Consider the following 20,630-nt stretch of genomic DNA (forward strand, 5'->3'; position numbering starts at 1 on the left):
ATTCCCTAGCTCAGAGTTAAAGCCCCAGGACAAGACCAAAAAAAAAAAGAACTACCATGAAGCTGGTAGCTTAAGAACTATTATTCTTGTCACCAGATCTAGATCTAGGGACCAGATCTTCATCAGAGAAAGAATTAAAATAGAAAACTGGCCTAGGACATTGAGCAAGAGCTGGTTTATGAATACAAAGCAAAGTGAAAACAATACCCTCTCCAGATGGAGGGTTTGTGGCTCAAGGAATGCTGCATTGGGAGGTCCTGAGGCCTCAATATTTTACTGTGGTCTGAAGATACAGGGGTAGGGTCAGTCCTGGAAAACTAATAGGTCATTAACTTTCAGAGCCTGTGTATAGCCTATCAGTGTGTCCCACAGTCAGTCAGGGGAGTTCTTGGCTTTGGATGGTGAAACTGAACTGTTACTTTTTTTTAAGGGGCTTCAGGTCAGCAAAGCCCTTCTGTATGTCACAAGTCATTCCATTAAGTTTAGTGAACCAAGATGTAATTCCTTACCAACATCCAAGGTCATCATCCTCGGCTCTGTTTCCTAGTTAACGTATATTATGACTTTCCCAAGATGTGGCCCACTGCTGCCCTCTGGTGGTGAGGAAAGACACATCAAGCACTAATAGCCCAGAGAACCCCTCCAATGGTGTCTGGGTTGGGAGCCATACCATTCCCCCACTCCTCAATCAGTCCCTCTCACCTGGGAAAAAAGCCAAGTGAAGAATAGTCCACAGTGGCTCAAATAAATTTTCTCACCCCAGAAAATACCACTTACCATACCTTGGGCAGGGCCTTCACATCACAGAAATTTTGTACTATTTTCCTCTTCTGGAAAATGCAGATGCTTCCTGCCTTACAAAGTTGTGAGAAGTGAGCTAAGATGTGCCAAGAACTGAGAACAAAACCTGACACATGAGCTACATGTCCGTATACCTGTCATGCCTGAGAGCACAGGAACACCTCTGCTCTCTCAACTGGGTGAGCTTAGCAACCACTTCATGTATGTGAGACTCAAGTCTCTAGTCTCTGGTGATTCTTCTCTCTTAGCACCTGCCAAAATCTCCCTCCATGCCTTCACTCAGCCCCAGGCCAGGCTAGACCAGTCAGGATGTGGGAAGAGGCACTGGGATAACCTAACCTGTTGAGTGGTCAGCTATGGATTTGGGACCCAGAAAAGGCTGTGCCCCCACTACAACACTGCCCAAAACTCACTTGGCATGACAATCCTAGGTGTATCCCCAGACACTTCCATGGACCAGTGCTCTCTTATGCCTCTACAGGTGGCTTGAATGAGCAACTCTTCTTCAATGGAAGGGAGTGCAAGAATACAGAAATTAAAACAGGCTAACTCTAATTAAAGACACCATCAGAGACTTTAAGTTTCTGAAACAGTAATATATACATTTATTCTCCCTACACTGAATAACCCACATGCTCAAAATAATTGACATAAGGTAATAACTATTATGGGCATTGTGGTGTTGTGATGCAAATACCTCCAATTCTTGTTTTTTGTTCGATTGCTTTTGGCTATTTTGCATCTCTTGATTCCTCATACTTTTCCCCTCTTTGGGTTGTTTTGGGTAAAGAACATTTTTTTTTCTTTTTTTTTGGCCAGTCCTGGGGCTTGGACTCAGGGCCTGAGCACTGTCCCTGGCTTCTTCTTGCTCAAGGCTAGCACTCTGCCACTTGAGCCACAGCGCCCCTTCCGGCCATTTTCTGTATATGTGGTGCTGGGGAATCGAACCCAGGGCTTCATGTATACGAGGCAAGCACTCTTGCCACTAGGCCATATCCCCAGCCCCGTAAAGAACATTTTAACAGTATTAAATCCTCCCACCTATGAGGCCTGAGATTATCTTGTTATTCTTCCATTGCAGACGTTTCACTTTCTTAGTTTTCTTGGCACTATTGTGAACAGCACTGCATTTTCAAAACCTGTTTCAAGCAACTTATTCATGTATAAAAATGCTAGTTGCTTCCTTTTTTTTCAGAAATGCAAATCCAAGACATGGCCAAGTCCAAGAACCACCACCATATAGAACCCAGTCCCCAAAATGGTCCTAAAAACTTTGATCAAAGACATAAACTCTTAAGGAGATAGACCCCAAATCCCCAGAGGACCACATATTTCTCCAAGAAGCATAAGGACTTGTAGAAGACACAGGCAAACAACACCAGGGCCATGAATGAATATGTGGAATGAGTATGTGACACACCTATAGAGCCCAAGGAGGTTATGTCCAAAGCTCAAACCTCTAAGGCCCATTCCGATTCTGTCTTACATGGTTCTTGTCTCTCCTTTGCTCAACTCCAGTGCTCGCTCTCAGCCACTCACCTGAAAAGCAACCTTGCAATGTTTTGATTCTCCATGGAAGAGGGAAGCACTGGACACTGCTATTTGGTCACCTCAGGACCTTACCAACAACATATGAACATCAAGAAATTGTTCTTTCCCCTCTCGCTCTTTCCCCCTCTGCTGCAATGAGTGAGAATGGTTCAGGGTTCCCCTTTGCAAATTCAGATCCACAGAACCAGTTGCAAATTAAAATAACCCAAATGGATCAGTGGGTGGCAGGAACCACAAAACTCTCAAAACAGGAAAGCTTCAATGACTTTTCAGTTATGCCACCAAAAGCATAACCTATTATTTAAAAATAGAAAAACTGTATTCCAAATGGAGAAAGTACCTGAATAGTTGATCATCTTTCCAATGAAGATATGTAATAGGCCACTAAACACAAAAGAAAAGATGCTAGCTTCCAGTAAGTCGATAGAGAAATGTAATCAAAACCACAAGATGTGTGTTTCATCTACCAGGACCAATGTAATAAAAAATATTAGCCAGGGATATAGGGCAACTAGAATCTACACACTAATAGTGGAAATTCCACATGGTATATAGTATCTATGGAAAAGTTTTAACAGTCCTCAAAAGTTAAAAGTAGAGTTTATCATATGACCCAGCAATTCTGCTCATATATCCCCCCCGCCCCAAATGAAAGCAGAAACTCAAACTTGTAGACTGATGTTCATTGTAACATTATTCATAATGGCAAACAGTGGAAATGTTGAACAGATTATTCAGCCATAAACTTAGTATATGGTACAACACAGATGGGCCTTGAAATCACACTAAGTGAATGAAGCCAAAAAGCCATGTTATGTAATTCTAATTATATGAAATATCCAGAATAGCTAAACCCACAAAGACAAAGCAGGCTGGTGGTTTCCTGGGGCTGGAATGAGGCAAGGAATGAGGCAATAGAGTTTTCTTCTGAGGGTGATGAAAAATTCTAGGTAATAGTGATTGTTATAGAATACTGAGAATAAACTCCAGTGCACAATCACAATGGTAAATTTTATGTTATGGGTGCTTTACCACAATTAAGAAAACTACTTGAGTTCCCCACAAGATTAAAGCCCATCTAATCACCTTATTACTACATGGGAGGAAGTAGATTAGAATGAATACGTCTTTTGACAGCCTATTTCCCACACAAAGGAACTCCTAGTCAAGCATTATTTCCTTCTATAATATTCAATAAAAACTAAGTCACTGTTTTTCTGAGAAAGGAATGGACAGTGAAGAAAAAAATTGTGCTTCTCCCTCAATTGTTTTCCTTGTAGGACTACTTGTCACAAACTCCTCCACATTCTCCCCATTCTCTTAACTCTTGCTTGATCATCAGGTTATCCAAGGAAGCCAATGCTGGTGGCTCCTGCCTCCTGAGGAGGCTGAGATCCAGGAGACTATGATCAAGGCCAGACCAGGCAGAAAAGTCAGTGAGATTTCATATCTAAAATGACCAGCAAAAACCCAGAAGTATGACTCAAATGATAGAGCTAAAGCTTAGCCTAGGTAAGGCTGAATTCAAACTCCACTGGCAAAAAAAAAAGAAGAAGAAGAAAAGAAAGGGAATGGGGGAAGGGGGAAAATGGAAGTGAAACTGGACCAGTTTGGGGTCTGGAACTTTAAAAAAAAAAAAGCTGGTAGCAGCTGGATATAGGGACACAAGCTTATGATTCCAGATCTCGGATAGAGGCAGAAAGACCACAAGTTTGAGCAAAAGAAAGTTTACACAGTAAGTTCAAAGCCAGCCTGTGCTCCACAGTGAGATACTGTTTCAAGCTAGAGAGAAATACCGCTCAGTGGTAGAGTTCTTGTTTGACACATCCCTAAGTTTGATATTGCGCATCACAAAAAATAAATAAATAAGGAAAGCATAAGTAACTCTGAAGAAATACAGATGCCAGATAGAAAGGAACTGAGACCCTGAGGACATTCAATTTTTTTAAAGAGCCATGTGAATAAAACCTCTTGAATGTAAAATTTTCAGGCTCAGTCAACTCATGCAACTGTATTCACCAAGCCCTGTGAAAACTGCTCATTCAGGAATAAAACAGATGACTGACTTGCTCCCAAGTGACCAAGCTGTGGTAGTGTTACAAAGCATTGGATAGATACAACAGTGAAAATTTCCTCTCTTGAAATACAAGTAAATGTGTCAAATAACTTGTAAAAAAAAAAAAGTCTCTGAATATACAAATGATTATATATCTCAATAAGGAATTTGTCTCCACACATTTTTTTTTTAAAGGAAACTGCACTGAGAGCTCCAACCCATGCCTAGTTCTAATCTAAGGATATAGTGGCAAAGAAGCAGCCTAGCTAGACAGACTATATTTTAATCAGTGTGTATAGACTCTACACACCAAAAAAGGTTTCCTGACTCTTATCTTCAGTGACAATCCCAATGTCCTTCTATTCAATCTTATCCAAATAAAATGGGGGGGGGGGTTGCTTCTGATTCAGAAAGGATTAGCCACAGGGGAGCTCAGATGGACTAGATAGCTGCCATTTCAGGATACCCATCTAAAGGAAACAAGGACTGGAAAGATAAGCCTTAAATCTTAGCTCCTGTAACAAAGTTGCTACTTAGAAAAAAAAGCTGGTGCTGCTCATACCTGTAATCCTAGCTACTCAGGAGGCTGAGATCTGAGAGGATCATGGTTCAAAGCCAGCCTGGGCAGGAAAGTCCATGAAACTCTTATCTCCAATCTACCACCAGAAGTGGCACTGTGGCTCAAGTGGTAGAGCACTAGCCTTGAGGCTGAAGAGCTCAGGGACAGTACCCATGCCCAGAGTTCAAGCCCTATGACCAACAAAAAAATAAAATAAAAATCAAAGCTAGCAGTAACTAAGTCCTCCCTCTATCTGCACACTGATTAATTTCCATTAGAACATTAGCATATTATTTTCTAGTTTGAAACATAATGCAAACTACAAGACCACCGCACCTCTCCCTATAGTCACTCACTGCCCCAATTCTGATTCTCACCTCAAAACTGGCTTCCTCCCAGGCACAGTTCTTCACACCTGTAATCCCAGGAAGCAGAGATCAGATCACTGGGCTGAGTCCAGTATGGGGGGGGGGGGGAGTGGAGAACACAAAAAAGCCAACCTCTCATTTACTTGAGAGGTGTAAAAAATGTGTAGTCCAGCTAGCATAGGCAAAAATGTAACTCTATTACAAGTCTAAAGTACAAAAGGGGCAGCAGTGTGGCTCCAATGGTAAATAAAACATTCACCTAGCAAGTATGAGATACTGAGTTCACCCCAATACCTCCTCAATTTACCCTGCCACTCTAAACCTCTAGCTGTAACCATGAGGGTCCTTCCCTTTAGCAAATCCAAGTTACTGTGCAATCCATGGTGAGTATATGAAGCAGCAGGATTTCACATAAACCATTCATACCAAACTCCCTGTGATTAAGTTTCTTCTCTTGCTTTCATGACTTCTGGTTCTCAGATCGTTACATCTGCTTTGCAGCTTAGCTCCTCAAATAGGATACTTAATATTTCCAATAACCAAGGGCCCTTCTCTAGCCCATCTGATCTACCATTTATGACTAATCTTTCTACTTCTACTCAGTGTGTGTGGACTTTATACCAGAAAGTGAAAAATTCCTAATTTTGAACTTTTTTTTTTTTACCAATGTTTAAATCTAAGAAAACATTAGAAACAAACAAAAATCATGTCACTCTGGCAGCTTACTGATGGCCTAGTCCAGACTACCCAGCAGTCCCCCATTTACAATAAAGAAATCATGATTCCTTACTGAACTGAAAGCCAAATACAAACTGAAATCAAAAGAGAAATGGAGCCCAACACATAACCATTCCTAGTTTTTGCCTAGCCATTCCTAGCTTTTTTAATAGTGTTTGCAATGTTTTTTAATTGGAGTTCAAAAATCCATTGAAGAATATTGTCATAAAATTTGGGATAAATCAACTCCAATACCCTTCTAACAGACATGCTTAGGGAAAATAAAATGAAGACTTTTTTTCTTTCTACAAAAGAGGCAAGACAAATCAAGTTGTGAAAGCTAGAGATTTATTGTTATTTTGTGATTAATAAATCATCAAATTGGTTATGACACTGCCCCACACTGTACACCACCATTCACCGGTACAAAAGTCTAGCAAAGACACATGAATTCCATCCATAACAACCTCCTCTAAGCATGCCTCCACCCTGACCTTCGTACACGCTTTCCTTCTGGGGAAAGTGTCAAAACAGTGAATGCACCGGTGGGCAACCAGGCCTCCTGACCTTTTTTAATAGCAAGCAACTTACAGAAGTAATGGAATTCAACTTGTATTTCCCTTGATTTTACTGGTCTGAATTCATTTTAGGTTATTTTGTCATTGTAATTTTCCTGTAACTGTACACAAGAGGATATAATGAATACTGAACCAGAGTCAGCCAAATACATTTCTGACCCTAAAGTTATGTTTTAATTGGTCCTAAAGGAATGTACCACCCCAACAATTTGAGAGTTAGACAAACAGAACTTCTTTGGGAAAGGAAGAAAAGGCTATGGATTAGCCAAATGTACTCAACATTGTTTAAACGGCTCTTTGTTTTTCACCCCGAATGATACTTCATTACTACACTATATGCACAAAAATCCTAACAGAATCTTGGTTGCCAGTATTATTTAGTTTAGGCTGGCCCAATCCAAGATAGATTCCATCTCACCCCCCCTCCCCCATTAGCCCTTCTCTGAGGCTCTGAAAAGCACAATATTTAACTATTTCTTAGAACTATCCAAACACTTCAGAAACAATTGGCTCACAAATCATTTTAAATTCATGTATTGCCTGTACATGAGAAAACTGATAAACCCAAAAGATAGTTCTATTTTTATGTGGCAATTAAAAACTGAAACATCAACACTTTCAGTGAAAGCAACATTTCAATTACAAATTGTAATGCCTATTAAACTACCTATGGGAGAAGCTGAAAAATCCTAGGTAAATGCATTTTGGGATATACTACAGTGCTCCTTCAGTAAGCACAGAGATTAAGGTAATTTACAGTGAATCTGTGAATGTTGAGACAAAATTACATTATGTTGTCTACACAATTAAATGTCCTATGACAGATAACCAGAAATCAGCTTTTCCTTATTTTCAACAAACCTGACTGGCACTTCTGCTGAGATGTTTATCAAAGATGCTGTAAGATTGTATACAACAGGAAATACTTCAAGAGTATTTCCTTATCTTTACGTTTTGGGTTAGGTTATAGGTGTTTTTGCTCAGATAACCTATTATGTTTCTAGAAATGCAATCCCAAATATGCATACTGTATTTGTATACAAAGAAAAAATTGTTAATAGTATAAACCTTACAGCATTTGCAAAAATACATGCCAAAGTCACAATAAGCAATACTGTACTACAAATTATAGAGCGCAAATGATTTGCTTCTTTTTAAATGCTTTTATTCTACATAAATTACTACCATAGGCTAATGTTAAAAAGCAAATAAATTGGACAGATGCAGGACAAAAATCTGTTCACCCAATTATAAAAGGTGTTTTTAAAAAAATTACAATGCTGAAGTGTTTAATGCATGCAGTAGCCTTAAATGAAAAAGCATTGATTCCCACTGTTCCAAAAAAGAAAAATACAGAAAAATCCACACATCTTACTGTACTCCACCTTAAAAAGCCATCATATTGGGTTTATAACAGCACAGAATTCCAAGAGTCAAAATGAAATAAAGCAGGTATTTTAAAGATTTAAGAGCCGTTATCAAAAATAAATTACATTTTTTCCAAGATACAGAAATGCTGCTATGATGGTTGAGAGCCCAATAACCGTTCAATAGCTGCATTGATGTCGCCTCCTGTTGCTATTAGTGCTTGTAAGTTTGCTTCACGGTTCAAAAACCCCATAGCACTGAGCTGCTCCAGTTGTTGCTGAAATCTGACTTCGGGATTCTGTAGCTGTTAAAAAAAAAAAAAAAAATCCTAAGGCAAACCAGTCCATGTTACATCAAATATCTTTTCAATGACTTTCCCCTTTTTGCTGATTCTGGGGTTTGAACTTGCTCAGCTTTCTTGCTCAATGCTTCACCACTTCAGTATCATCTCTAGAATGCTTTTTTTGTGGTCACTTGGAGACTGAATTCCAATTTCAGATTCACAAACTATACTCCTAATCCTGACAATTCAACCAGAAATGAGGCTCAACAAAAAAGCACATGAACATCCAATCAACCCTGTTCTATCTGGGTAAAGGTAGGAGAGAGAGGCTTAGAGGCTGTTCAACTTATGTAACAATTCTGTCCAAAACTCAACAGCTTTTCTTATTAATTCAGTGAACATTTACTAAACACTTAGGTATCAAGGAATTCAAACACATATAAGACAGCATTCTCCCTTTATTGCATTAAGCAAGGCTCAAAATTTAAAAAAAAAATCTAGGAGCTGGGCATTGGTAGCTCATGCTTGTAATCCTAACTATTTAGAAGTCTGAGACCTGGAAGATTGAGGTTTAAAGGTAGCCCAGGCAGAAAAGTCAGAGAGACTCTATCTCCAGTTAACTAGCAAAATGCCACAATGGAAGCATGGCTGAAGTGACAGAGCACTGGTGATGAGTAAAAAGCCTGAGAGCAAGAGGCCCTGAGTTGAAGCCCTGTCACTCAAAAAACAAAATAAGACCTTGAAACACTTTTCTACATGCAGAAGTTTGGGCAACTTATCATAATAGGTTTATAATGCTGGGCATTAGTGGCCCACATCTGTAATCCTAGCTACTCAAGAGGCTGAGATCTAAAAGTATCAAGGGTCAAAACGAGCCCAGACAGGATAATCTATGAGACTCTGATCTCAAATAACCAACAAGAAGCTAGAAATAGAGATGTGGCTCAGGTGGCAGAGCATTAGCCTTGAGCAAAAGAAAGCTGAAGGACAGTGTCAGGCTCTGAGTTCAAGCCTAGGATCCATATTCATACATATACACATGTACGTACATGTACACATGCGCGCGCACACACACACACACACACACACACACACAGTTAATGCCCAGTCGTAGCCTCTTGGTAAAAAGCCAATAAATATTTACAATCACATAAACGTTATTAAAGGGGTCCATATTTTTTGAGATAGACATGTAATACAACTTTACCACAGAAGTGGTAAGATGTTTGATGGCATCAATGATTGTTTTTATTATTTTTATTTGAAAATGCTAAAAAGAGGGGTTACAGTATGTAAGTCAGGAAAATTGTATATTTCCTTTTGGACAATGCCACCCCTTGCCTTGCTCTCTCCCAATTTTCCCCTCCCATCCCACCTACAAGTTGTATCGCTCACTTTCAACATAGTGTCCAGTGAGTGCAATTGCTGACTTGTTCACCCTTTGTTCCTTCATTTCTGTGCCTCTCCTTACCCTCCCAAAGACATATAGATAAACTGTAATTTTTCAAAGTAAAAAAGAAAGACTGATACAGTTGTCCTGCAGTACTGAGGACACTAAATTTCTACTCCTGACAAACTTTTATAAAACAAAACCATTTCAAATTATTTTCAAGCACAGACTTCAACAAATCACTTTAAAAAAAAAAAAAAGGATGCTTCTATATACCTTATGGTCTGAAGCCAGGTGCTAGTGGCCCATGCCTATAATCCTACTTAAACATTGAGGTGGGGAGGATCACAGTTCAGAGCTAGCCTTGAAGGCAGATCTCTTTCTCAACCAATACTGGGTACAGTGGCAAATGCCTGTCTTCCTATTTACATGGGAATCTGATATCAAGAGGCTGACAGTTCATGACAGCCAGGTAAAAAAGCTCACAAGACACCATCTCTACAGTAGAAGTTGGGCATAGTAGTATACCCTGTCATTCCAGGTATAATGGAAAGCCTAAAATAGGCAGAGCGAGGTCTATGCATGTGCCTGGCCAGACAGTGAAATTCCCTCTCAAATAACAGTGGGGAATAAAAGCGGGGGAAGGAACTTGGAGCATGGCTCAGTGATACAGCATCTGCTTAGCAAATAAAGGCCCAAGTTCAAACTCCAGTATTACCTGCACTATCACTGTATCTTATCTGAGTACACTGGAAACTGTATATACTGGAATTAGAGCTAAGAAAGTGAAAGGGAATACCAAAATTGAGAGACACAGGATAAAAAGACACAAAAGCAATACTTGCAAAACTGTTTGGTGTAAATCAATTGAACAACTCATGGGGGAGAGGGAAAGGGGGAGGAGGGGGGGGGAATGAGGGACGAGGTAACAGTACAAGAAATGTATCCAATGCCTAATGTATGAAACTGTAACCTCTCTGTATATCACTTTGACAATAAATAAGAAAAAACTATACACTAAAGAATTCTTCCCCACTTTACTATCTGATATAGTAGCATAACATTATCTCTGCAGTGTGTTTCTTCATTCAATACCCTTAAAATTGTACTTTTCATTAGTCTATATAAAGGGCAGCTTCGATCCTTTCCCCTTTGGCAATTCTTAAATTTCTAATTGAATGAGAAATCTAAACAATAAAAAAAAAAGTTGGGGCTGGGAATATGTCCTAGTGGCAAGAGTGCTTGCCTCGTATACATGAGACCCTGGGTTCGATTCCTCAGCACCACGTATACAGAAAATGGCCAGAAGTGGCACTGTGGCTCAAGTGGCAGAGTGCTAGCCTTGAGCAAAAAAGAAGCCAGGGACAGTGCTCAGGCCCTGAGTTCACCGCCTGCCTAAGACTGGCCAAAAAAAAAAAAGCCCCTGTTACCTGTGGGTTTACTCCAGCCAGAGCCTGCAGCATTTGTTGAATGAACTGCTGGTGTCCAGGTTGTTCAGTAGTTCCTGTTGTAGGGTTTGCATTTTCACTAGGTGCGGTGTTAGCACCATTGGTTCCTGAAGGGCCTCCAGTGCTTCCTAATGCCCCCAAGCTAGGATTAAACCTATGGAAAAAGTACATATAAGTAACACAAACCTAAATTCTTACAAAACTAGAAGCCAGATCAGGCAGTAAATCAGTTATATTTTAACAGAATACTGGCTAAATTATCCTCTTAAAATCATTTGTAACTCTGAAAACTGAAAGCAACCTTAACAACAAAAAAGGCAAAAGAACATTAAATCTGAGATCTTTAATGTAACCATTATGCAAACTTCCCTGAAGTAATCCTACCCTGGGATGAGGCCGGGGGCTTCCGTTGCCAATGTCTGTAAACCCTGCTGAATCTGTAGCAAGGCCTGCATTGCTCTAGGGTTTGACATTGCTGATAATGTATCAGGATTCTGCATCTAAGGAGGAAAAAAAAAAAAGTAGTCTCAGAAAAAGAAAATAAGTGAATTCTTAGACTTTTTGTTCTTTTGCTGCTGCTATATTTTTTTGGAGAAAATTAAAAACCTGCTCCCAGACCCTTTAACTTCTTCCCAAAATAAACACAAATCTGCTTCTTTGACAGCAAACCCAATGTACAAAACATTACTTGATCTCCCAAATGAATCATAAAAGCCATTTCAGAACTTCTTTGAAAACCACAATTATTATGTTGTTCCAAAAGAACAAAGTTTCATTCTTAGAGGGAAAAAGTGCTTGGAGCCACATACTCCTCTTCTGACCAAGTGTTTTTGGTGCTAATTACCAATAATGTACACTCTGAAGCAAAAATTCCAAATTTGAAAATAACAAATGTGTCTTGAGTTTTTAGCTTTACCTATTTCCAAATATCCACCACCTGAATGACCAACTAGACTTACATCATCACAATAGATCAAGGACACTAACCAACCTTGTCATTTACATAAACCACCATTTCAAAAACACCACAAATGACTTTTATCTTCTTAAATAATAAAACACCATGGCAATCTTACTAGTTCCAAGTTTGAGAAATTAAGATCCACCCCTTGGAGAAAACAGGCATTCTACTAATTTAGGAAAAACCAAACCAAACTACACACCTGTAAAATAGGATAGGGAAGCTCTTTCCTGTCACTCAAGATTAAACCATAAAGTATAATATAACACAAGGAAGCACTTCAAAGTAGTAAAGTGAAAGGAAATGGCTCATGATATTAACAAAATGTTAGGTTTTTAAAGTAGGTAGCCGGTAAAGGAGAACACCACGCGGTATTCAGGCAGGAAAGAAAGTTTATTACCGAACTGCTCTGCTGGCCTGTGGCCAAGATGATCCATGGCCGGAGAGAAGGGAGAGAGAGAGAGAGAGAGAGAGAGAGAGAGAGAGAGAGAGCGCACGCGACCCCCACCCAGCCCTGCCTTATATCTAGGGCAGGGGCAAGGGGTGTGGCCAAGTGGATTAGGATGTGACCTCAGGGAAAGGGGAGGTAACTGCCTCCAGGTCTGCAGGTTACCCAGGTAACTGGGTGGAGACTTAGTGAGGTGGGGGCAGCTACATGGAGCCCTCAAGGAGAGGACCTAACACAAAGCATTCAAAATCCTAACTCCTCAAAAACAAAACAAGATGGTTCTTTCCTCAGAACTTATATATTTCAGAAATACAGGCAAAAAGTCAGCAATGAAAGGGGAATCAAGTAGGAACAAGCTAAATTCTCTGCAAGGAATTGATAGCACTTATATGCTGTTTTGCATTTTGCTATCGGCCAGAAAAGAGCAAGAAAATGTTCATCAAAGTTTTTCAAGCAAATCATTATGGAAGATAGCTAGCATCTTTTCTTACTCACTTGTTGGAGGAAAGTTGGGAGTTGTTGTCTCATTTGCTCTTGAAGCTGAGGATTTCCAGCAAATAGGGGATTATTCAGCATCATCTATGGGGCAAGTGTTCAAACAATTTTAACTAGAAATATCTGAAACAAGTAATGTACCTTGTTTAATATTCTATCTTCCTCCAAATGCCTAATCTGGCACTTGAAAAGGAGAAAGGTAGAACATAGATTAAAAAAAAAAAAGGAAAAGGGAAAATACTATCCCAAGGGATCTCCAAAAAACAAAAACAAAAATGAGGTATCTTCTCTCCTAACAAGAATGGTGAATATGATAATGACATGCAATTTCCTAAAAAATAAAAACAATCATTTTCTTAGGTTTTTTTTTTCTTGAGCAAAGGTGAATATTTGCCTTTGAAAGAAAAATGGGAATAACTGGTTCTTATAATGTATTCTCAGCTAAACTGTCAGAAGAAACAAACATCAAATATTTAAAAACTATTTTGCTTGCTTAGAAACCTCCACACAAATGGCAAGCACAGAGAAAGTCCAGATCTGGAACCACTGTATCTACCTGACTACTACAAAACAGCTAATAGTAGGTCCAGAAAAGTAACACCACAAAACATCAACCAACTTGTGCCAGAGAAATGGAGCTGCTAGGTGAAAAACAGCCAAAACTAGCACCAACAGTCCTCTGGGGAACATGCTAAAATGCTTTAAGACCTGAAAGATGTAAATCCATTTAAGAAGACCAAGATTAGCATCTGGATTTCACCTTACTACCACTATAGATGAAAGTGGCACATCTTCTAACCTTCAAACAGTTTACACAATTTTTTAAAAATCCTGGTTAATATTAACATATTGGATACCTGAAAATAAGATTGCAATGCACAATCAGCAAAACCAGAAAAAGAATAAATTCTCTTAGCTTCAAAAAAGCCAAATTTCATACCACTTTTCCCAAAGTGAAAAATCAACTAACAATGATTTACTGATAGCCTATTTATCTGCCCAAAGTCTGGGAGAAAATGATGCTTGCCCTCAATTAAATAACCATGTTCAAGAGCAGGTATACCGTAAATGCTGAAAGAAAAGAATTTCTGTCTCCCTCTATCCAATCATCATTACAAAGCAGATCACTTAACACAATAAAGAAATTAAACAATGTTTTATGGACATATAGTGTTCATTTCAAAGTAACGAATAAAATACCTACTGAGGCCAAAAAATTTGCTTCTTTATTAGTTCCAGTTAAATACCTCTTGACTATGAGCATATAAGTACCACATTTACTTTTCAAGATTTGTATTACTAAAACATACTCATTCTTTCTCAGAAAATCATCTCTTTTGAATATATTTCTCCTTACCTGGCTTCATATCAGTTAGATTTTTACATTTAAGATCTCTATCACTTAAAAGTAAAAACAAAATAAAAACTCTAAGATTTAACATTCTGATATGTAGAGTACACTGTAAATGTTCCTTCATTTTCTATATTAACAGGTGTTCTTATCTAATATTCCTTGTCAACATTCTGCTTTAGAGTGAAAAAACCATTATGTGGAAGTAGTTAAAGTCCTCTGAGAATGTAAATTATTTCATACAACTAGGAATATTCTGAAGTCAAATTTTAAAAGCAAGATGAACATTCAGTACTACTAACTACACATTTCATAATGTACAAATATAATCACTATATACATTTTATTCCAATTTTTTATTTTTCCTTTTTCTCCATTTTAAACAAATGTAAACATTTTAGCTTTTTTCAATGTTAACTCAAACCTTTAGCACTTGTTGAGTCTGATAATTTTCAAATTAATAAAACTGTCTTTAATAAAACTATCAACAATATAACGTATTTTAAATACAAAAATTGTTCTTCATCTTAGAGCCAAGCACTGGTAGCTCATATCTATAAGACTTACATAGGAAGCTATGAATGTGAGGATCACAGTTCAAGGCCAGCACATGCAGAAAAAAGTCTACAAGATGGACTCTTATAGGAGGGAAGCTGGACCTTAGTAGCAGAGGTTTGTCATCTCATCAATGACAAGAAGCTTAAAACAAATGGACTGCAGTATAGAAGACACACACCTAGGCAGTTAATAAGACCCTATTTCAAAAAAAGCAACACAAAAACTGAGGTAGAGGTGTGGCTTAGTTGTAGAACTCAGGTGTAGCAAGTGGGAGGATCCAGAGGTCAAAGCAGGGGAGGGGGAGTAATGAATGGATCATTAACTGTTTCCAATTTTACAAGATGTTACTGAAGACATAATCTTCAGTAGATATGTACTTTATACCATATAGTTCTAGGGGTTTAAAAAACAAAAACATTTCATCTAATATAACCAAGTGATTCGTTTTTTAAAAAAACTTAAGATTTAGATTAACTATGAAGCCATTTCAAATTCTTAACACTCAACAGAAGCCATTTTTAATGAATGGCAAATATAAACTGGATGACTGAGGCTTAATTCACATCCTCCACAGCTTATCAAGCCCATTGCCACAAAATCTATGTGACACATCCAAATCTCCTATGGAACCTGGGGAACTAAAAAAAAATCAGAAAGTAAGATCCAACACAAGTTCATCAAAATCTCTAAAGATGAGGGTGTGTGTGTGTGTGTGTTGTGTGCGCGTGCATATGCTTGAACTCGGGGCCTGGACATTGTCCCTGTGCTTAAAGGCTAGACACTCTGCCACTTGAGCCACAGCTCTACTTCTGATGTTTTGGGTGGTTAATTGGAGATTAAGAGTCTCAGGGACTTTCCTGCTCAGGCTGGCTTCAAACTCAGATCTCAGCCTCTTGAATAGCTAGGATTACAGGTGTGAAACACCTATGTCCAGCTTGTTTATTTTTTTTCTTTGGTTGTGGGGCTTGAACTCAGGGCCTGAGCACTGTCCCTGAGCCTCTTACGTGCTCAAGGCTAGTGCTCTACCACTTGAGCCATAGCACCACTTCTGGATTTTGAGTGGTTTATTGGAAATAAGAGTCTCACGGGGACATTCCTGCGCAGGCTGGCTTTGAACCGCAATACTCAGATCTCAGCTTCCTGAGTAGCTAGGATTACAGGCGTGAGCCCACTGGCACTCAGCTCAGTACTGTTTTCAAAGGTCCAAGTGAAGCTCAATGTTTGAGCCAGTGTTGTATGTAATACATGAGTTTTCTCAGTTAAAGTCTCTATGAAGACAAATTATAAATGAATAAATCAGTAAAAGACAGAGAATGTCAATAGTTAGGAAGTGGCGTACAATGGAAAGAATGAGAACATTATTCCTGAAAGTCTGCCTGTTTTTAATAAGCAATTTAAGCTGTTTTACAAGTATGTTTAGCTTAACTATAATAATCTAAGCCACCTAATACACAAAAGCATTCCAAACACTGACAATGCTCAAAAAGATTCACATTTCAGAACATGTATCTTATAAAGCAATCTAAAACTTTAGTCTTCATTTCCCAAGTCAATATAAGTAGATTTTATAAACTTGCAGTTCTAATCAATTACAGCAATGAAGTTTTAATTTTACTTTTTAAAAAAGATCTATTATTTTTATTTCTTTATTATTTTTATTTATATATTACTGAGGAACTGAACTGAGGGCCTCATGCATGCTATGCTAGGCAAGCGCTCTACCAACTAAAGCCACATTCCCAGACCCTGAAGTTTTAATTTTATATAAACTAAACTGCTACAAAAAATTGGGAGATGCAGTTTGCCTACATTTAGTGTGTTCAGACATCACAATGCAAATTTGCCCAATCAACATGATCAGTCATTCAGTTCACACTTCAGTCTCCAATCTATTTATGAACTCACCTGTGCAGCAAGGTCAGGATTCTGGCTTAGGGATTGCATCATGCTCCTCATGTACGGGGCGGACAACATGTTTTGCATAAGTTGTGGGTTTTCAGTTATTTGCTGCAACAAGCTCTGCATTCCTGGTGTGTTGAACATACTAGCTGAAAGTTTATTTAAAAGAAGGAAAGTTTATTTTTAAAAAGGAAAACATTTACGCTTTAAAATACAATAAATAGGGGGTTGGGGATATGGCCTAGTGGCAAGAGTGCCTGCCTCGGATACACGAGGCCCTAGGTTCGATTCCCCAGCACCACATATACAGAATTTCCCCAGCACCACATATACAGAAAACGGCCAGAAGCGGCGCTGTGGCTCAAGCGGCAGAGTGCTAGCCTTGAGCGGGAAGAAGCCAGGGACAGTGTTCAGGCCCTGAGTCCAAGGCCCAGGACTGGCAAAAAAAAGAAAAAAAAGAAAAAAATGTATTATCAGGGATCAATATTCTTTGATCTAGGCCTTCTACCAGAAGCCTTGGAACATGTGCCCATAGGATGAAGGAAACAAAAGCTGGGCTGCATCCATATTATGCATCAACTGAACTTAGGAAAAAAACTAAAACTAAGATCCTCAAAAGTACATGTCAAACATATTCTAGTAAAACAAAGACATGATTTTATTAGAATTATGGTTGTATTTACTGTAAAATCACATCTACTAGCACAACTAAGTTCTAAACTCTGCTTAAGGCAAAACTTGGACATGCTGAAACTACTGCTGAAAAGAAAAAAAAATCTCATAGAAATCTAAGCCACAGTCTGAGACAAATTTTCCTCCAGGATTACAAAAAAAAAAAAATCCACAGGATAATATTCATAGTCAATAGTATAAGATTTTCCCACTTCCTGCCTGGAGGAATAAAGATATATAAAGCCTCTATCCCATTTCCACTGAGCACTGGCACAATTGGCTGGCATGTTTGAGACTTTAGAGAATAGTGACTAAAAGCAGCATCTCAAGAAAGATTACCTGAGTTCAAATCCAACCTAACTATACAACTTGGGGCAAGTTATTTAGCTTCTTCATACTTCTGTTCCCCCATCTGTAAAATGGAAAAAAATAGTACCTACTTCATAGGATGGTTGTGATGGTTCAATTAATGTGTAAAGTGCTTGTTAAAAAATTATTTTTGTTGTTGAAAGCTATAGCTGAGTTTATATAAAAACTCAGCTGTGATTAACTCATTTATATAGGTAAATGTCTTTTGTGTTTAATTTATGCAGATTTTCAATTGCTGATTAGCTATTTAACCTTAAATGTTTTCTAAAAGTTATTATATCAAGTGAACTCATTAACTTTTTCATTTCCCTTCTATTCTTCCATCTAATGAGAATACTTTTATCAAGCTTAAAATATTTGACTCTTCCCACTTAACTGGATATACTATGTTTTTGTACATCACCGAAATAATTGTTTCTACATTTTTAAATGATTAGGGACAAGATAGGAGGGAAATAATAAAGACAAAAAGGCTTGGTCATGATAGCTCAAACTTGTTATCCCAGCAGAGACAGAGATCAGGATGGAGGTTAGAGGGCAGTCCAGGCAAGAGGTTAGCACATCTTCATCTCAACAAATAGGTTAAAATGTGGTGAAAATGTGTCATCCCAGAACAGTCCAGCCCAAAACAAACCTGAGATCTTATCCAAAAAGGAAACTAAAGCAAAAATGAATGGGAGGAGTGGCTTAAGTGCAATGCCTCAGGTTCAAACTCTGTTATTAGGAAAACAATCTAATGAAGATAAGTATTTTGTGAAACATGGAAACTATGAAATTCAAATATCAGTGTCCATAAATATCATTTTGTTGGACCATTCATGCTGACACATTTATTGTCCATAGTTGCTTCTGCACTAGAAAAGCAGAGTTGGAAGACTTGTGACAGGCTGTGGTGCTAATCACTGTTTCACTCTGCTGCAGACTGTACTACAAACCAAATTATAGTGAATCAGTTATAACTCAGGCCACACAAAATCCTTCTAGCAACCTGTTTTTCTTAATTACCAAAACATACCAACCATATGAAGAAAAAAGCTATGAATATCATACTTTTAAGGCACAGCAGAAAACAATGTTTCATAAAATGATATTGCAAAACACTGTTTATTGTGTGATGAAATTAAATAATACAATATGTGGACATTTCCAAAATAACCACTTCTTACAATACTCCAGACAGAAATGATGACATGCACCTGTAATCCCAGGATATAATCCCAGGATATGGGAGTGCCCCAAACTGAGCTTCTAAAGCCTAGCATTGAATAACTAAGGCGAGACTATTTCCAAAGAAATTGAAGGTCCCTAGTTCAAAGTCAACCTGGGCTACATAGCTAACTAGCAAGACCATCTCAAAAGCAAAACAAAACAGTGGCTCATACCTATAATCCTAGTTACTCAGAAGGATGAGATATGAGGGTCACAGTTTGAAGTTAGCCTGAGAGTCTTGCCTTCAATTAACCACAAAAAAAAAAAAAAGCCAAAAGTAGAGCTATGGCTCAAATGGTAGAATGCTATCTTCAAACACAAAACTCAGGGACAATACTCAGGCTCCTGAGTTCAAGATCCAAGACCATTACCAAGAAAAAAGTCTACCACTGGTAGCTCAAACCTATAACCCTAGCTACTGAGTAGACTGAGTTCTGAGGATCATGGTTTGAAGCCAGACCAGGCAGGAATGTGCACAAGACTCTTATCTCCAAGTAACAACCAGAATATGGGAAGTGGCATTGTGGTTCTACTAAGTGGTTGAGTGAAAAGCTCAGGGATAGCACCCAGGCCCTGAGTTTAAGCCCCAAGACTGGGAGGGGGGTAAAAAAGATAATTAAATACTTCATTAGAGCTACAATTCTTCACATAAAATGAAAAATCGAGGTAAGGCTGAAGGTGAAGTTTTCAGATAAGCACACAACACCAATATTCAATTCAAACACCATACAAAAGATTCTTAATAAATAACTGATTTTACTGATATTGTTTGGTTCTAGTTTATGTGGAAAGACAAGGCCAAGTCTGAAGTGTCTGAAAACTGAGCTTCTAGTAAGTCTTCCATGGAACAACTAACGTAAGACTATTTCCAAAGAAACAAAGTCACTAGTTCAAAAATCAACCTACACAGTTAACAGCAAAAGTATCTAAAAAAAAAAAAGACAAAAAAATCCCATCCCCCGCCCCCCACACACACACCAGGAAGCTAAGATAATACTTCAGTACAACTTGAAATGGGATTCACTAAGGTAAGTTGCATTTGATGTTTGCAAAAATGTGCGAACAATGGAAAGAACTCAGGCCAACGTACAAACCTTATAAAAAAAATAATAAGGCATTTAATGACTGGTTATCCACTGTCTTATTCATCATCAGGTACTCTAGAAAGTGTCCTAATCTTTCTTTAAAATATTAAACCAGTAGGAATATCAATGAATGTTGTTTGTTCTTATGAACTTATCCATTTAGTTTAATAAATTTTGGTTAAAAATAGTTCAGTATCCTGAAACGCCTTAGAGAGCAACTGAATACAGAGAAATGAAATAAATTTACTAGGGTGAGAGAATTGCTTTGTATTAGAGTGGCATATAAGCCTGGCTATATAAATGCACTGAAGTGGGTAGAACTAGACATCTAAAATCTATTTTACACGTCATGTTAATTAAAAAAAACAAATATGGCCGGGAGCCAGTGGCTCATGCCTATAATCCTAGCTACTCAGTAGGCTGAGATCTGAGGATCCCAGTTAGAAGCCAGCCTGGGCAGCAAA

At 38.3% G+C, this 20,630-nt stretch overlaps 1 protein-coding gene across 3 annotated transcripts in view; it reads right to left on the minus strand.

Moving 5' to 3' along the window:
• Positions 1 to 6,628: 6,628 nt before the first annotated feature.
• Ubqln1 (ubiquilin 1) overlaps positions 6,629 to 20,630 on the minus strand; it is a 39,181-nt gene continuing 25,179 nt past the window's right edge. For 2 of the 3 annotated variants that reach the window (XM_048331231.1, XM_048331216.1), the window contains exons 7-11: positions 16,838 to 16,980; positions 13,024 to 13,107; positions 11,504 to 11,619; positions 11,102 to 11,273; positions 6,629 to 8,302 (exon numbers count right to left, since the gene is read on the minus strand). In XM_048331231.1, the coding sequence (XP_048187188.1) occupies positions 8,150 to 8,302; positions 11,102 to 11,273; positions 11,504 to 11,619; positions 13,024 to 13,107; positions 16,838 to 16,980 (668 nt within the window). In that variant the 3' untranslated portion in view covers positions 6,629 to 8,149. The remainder of the gene's footprint in view (positions 8,303 to 11,101; positions 11,274 to 11,503; positions 11,620 to 13,023; positions 13,108 to 16,837; positions 16,981 to 20,630) is intronic. The other variant, XM_048331223.1, reaches the window with a different exon arrangement.

The sequence above is a fragment of the Perognathus longimembris genome, chromosome 1 (genome assembly GCF_023159225.1).
Source record: "Perognathus longimembris pacificus isolate PPM17 chromosome 1, ASM2315922v1, whole genome shotgun sequence".
Classification (NCBI taxonomy): Eukaryota; Metazoa; Chordata; class Mammalia; order Rodentia; family Heteromyidae; genus Perognathus; species Perognathus longimembris.